General features: G+C 34.3%; 1 protein-coding gene across 2 annotated transcripts in view; it reads left to right on the top strand.

Moving 5' to 3' along the window:
* The first annotated feature begins 843 nt into the window (after nucleotides 1-843).
* Nucleotides 844-1,423, top strand: part of LOC119661838 — a 638-nt gene continuing 58 nt past the window's right edge. Inside the window, exons 1-2 of one of the 2 annotated variants that reach the window (XM_038071340.1) lie at nucleotides 844-1,194; nucleotides 1,251-1,423. The exon at nucleotides 1,251-1,423 is cut by the window's right edge and continues 58 nt beyond it. In XM_038071340.1, coding sequence (XP_037927268.1) covers nucleotides 890-1,194; nucleotides 1,251-1,386 — 441 coding nt within the window. In that variant the 5' untranslated portion in view covers nucleotides 844-889 and the 3' untranslated portion in view covers nucleotides 1,387-1,423. The remainder of the gene's footprint in view (nucleotides 1,195-1,250) is intronic. The other variant, XM_038071341.1, reaches the window with a different exon arrangement.

Here is a 1,423-nt window from a genome sequence, read left to right on the forward strand (position 1 = left end):
TTAAGAACGACTACGATTTCTAAGACACCGCTTCTTCATGACGGATTTTGGTAAAGTCGACTGATCTGAGCAAATATTTCCATTATATTATGTTGGTATTAAGTTCTACGTAAAACCATGATAACCTCGCAAACGTTCTAGAACTAGACCGACTAACTGAAATACCCTACCTTTGACTGCAATAAACCGACTAGATGACTATTTTAAACGTTTGTGAAGAAATAAGCGTTAGAAAAGTAAAGAATTTTTAAACAAATATTATTTTTGGTGACATGACAATTCCAATTACGCCATAGCTGGACGACGAATTTTAGAAGAATCCACTATTCTGAGTAAACATCTCATGAATCGACATTATCTCATGAATCGACATAGCATAGCATAGAGTTCTGCGTAGAATTCATTCTTACTTCACAAATATTTAAGGAATAATAACTGGAATGAGATATATTTGGATCAGTATCATTTGAGCTTTATTGTTCTAAAAAAATTCTCTACATATATAATTTTTGAATGATTACAATCTCCAGGACCCGTTGCTCAATGATGAATTTTGGTGAAGTCGACTATTTTCAGCAGAGTTTCTTATTACTCTATGTGTCATAATAGCTAGTTTCTTTTGCGAGGATATTAAGTTCTATCTGAAATTCTAAATACTTGACAAACACTTTAGGTTTGCTATAGTTTGAAAAATTTTTAAAAAGTGGTTTTTAATTTTTACAAAAATGCAGTAGTCGAGTTGATCGGAGTTGGCTTAGTATCAATTTTCTTAAATTTCTTCATTAAAAAATCACATCTTAATATTGTCATATAAGTTTGTTATAAAATTTATTAAATATTTAAAGGTGTTTAGAAGTTTTGTTAAATAAAAAAAACAAAAACAAAAAAAATGAGTTACCAACAATATATCGAACCGTGCACTGACACACCCCAGCAGGTTGACAAGCCCCGTTTAGAAGTTGCGACATCTACCGAGAAGGTGTTGAAACAAATTTTTTCGGGTAAATCAGTTCCAAATAAAATTGTAGGTGAATATAAGGTAACTCCAATAATGTCGTACATAAATCGTGAGTTGGATATACTTTCACTTCGCGAGAATGAAATTCTGGCGGAGACATGGAACGATTACTTGACAGCCGCACCAACCCCAGCACCCCGTTTTAGACTATATCGCGAATTATGTCAAGTACAAGAGTAAGCTCAAGCTTCCTTTTTTTTAAATATTATTAAATTCTCCTTTCAAAATTTAGCAAGCCACAGCCTCGCAAGTTCTCTTTGTCTGGGAAGTCCTGCTACGATCACTTGCACAGGCCTTGTCCGGTTCCTGCTTTTCGTCGTGAGTTTGGTATAACGCGCCTCTTGCCACAACCAAGCAAGAAGAGATAAGCACTAAATTTAGGCTACAGAGATGATCTGTGTGTTT

This window comes from Teleopsis dalmanni, chromosome X (assembly GCF_002237135.1).
Source record: "Teleopsis dalmanni isolate 2A chromosome X, ASM223713v2, whole genome shotgun sequence".
Taxonomy (NCBI): Eukaryota; Metazoa; Arthropoda; class Insecta; order Diptera; family Diopsidae; genus Teleopsis; species Teleopsis dalmanni.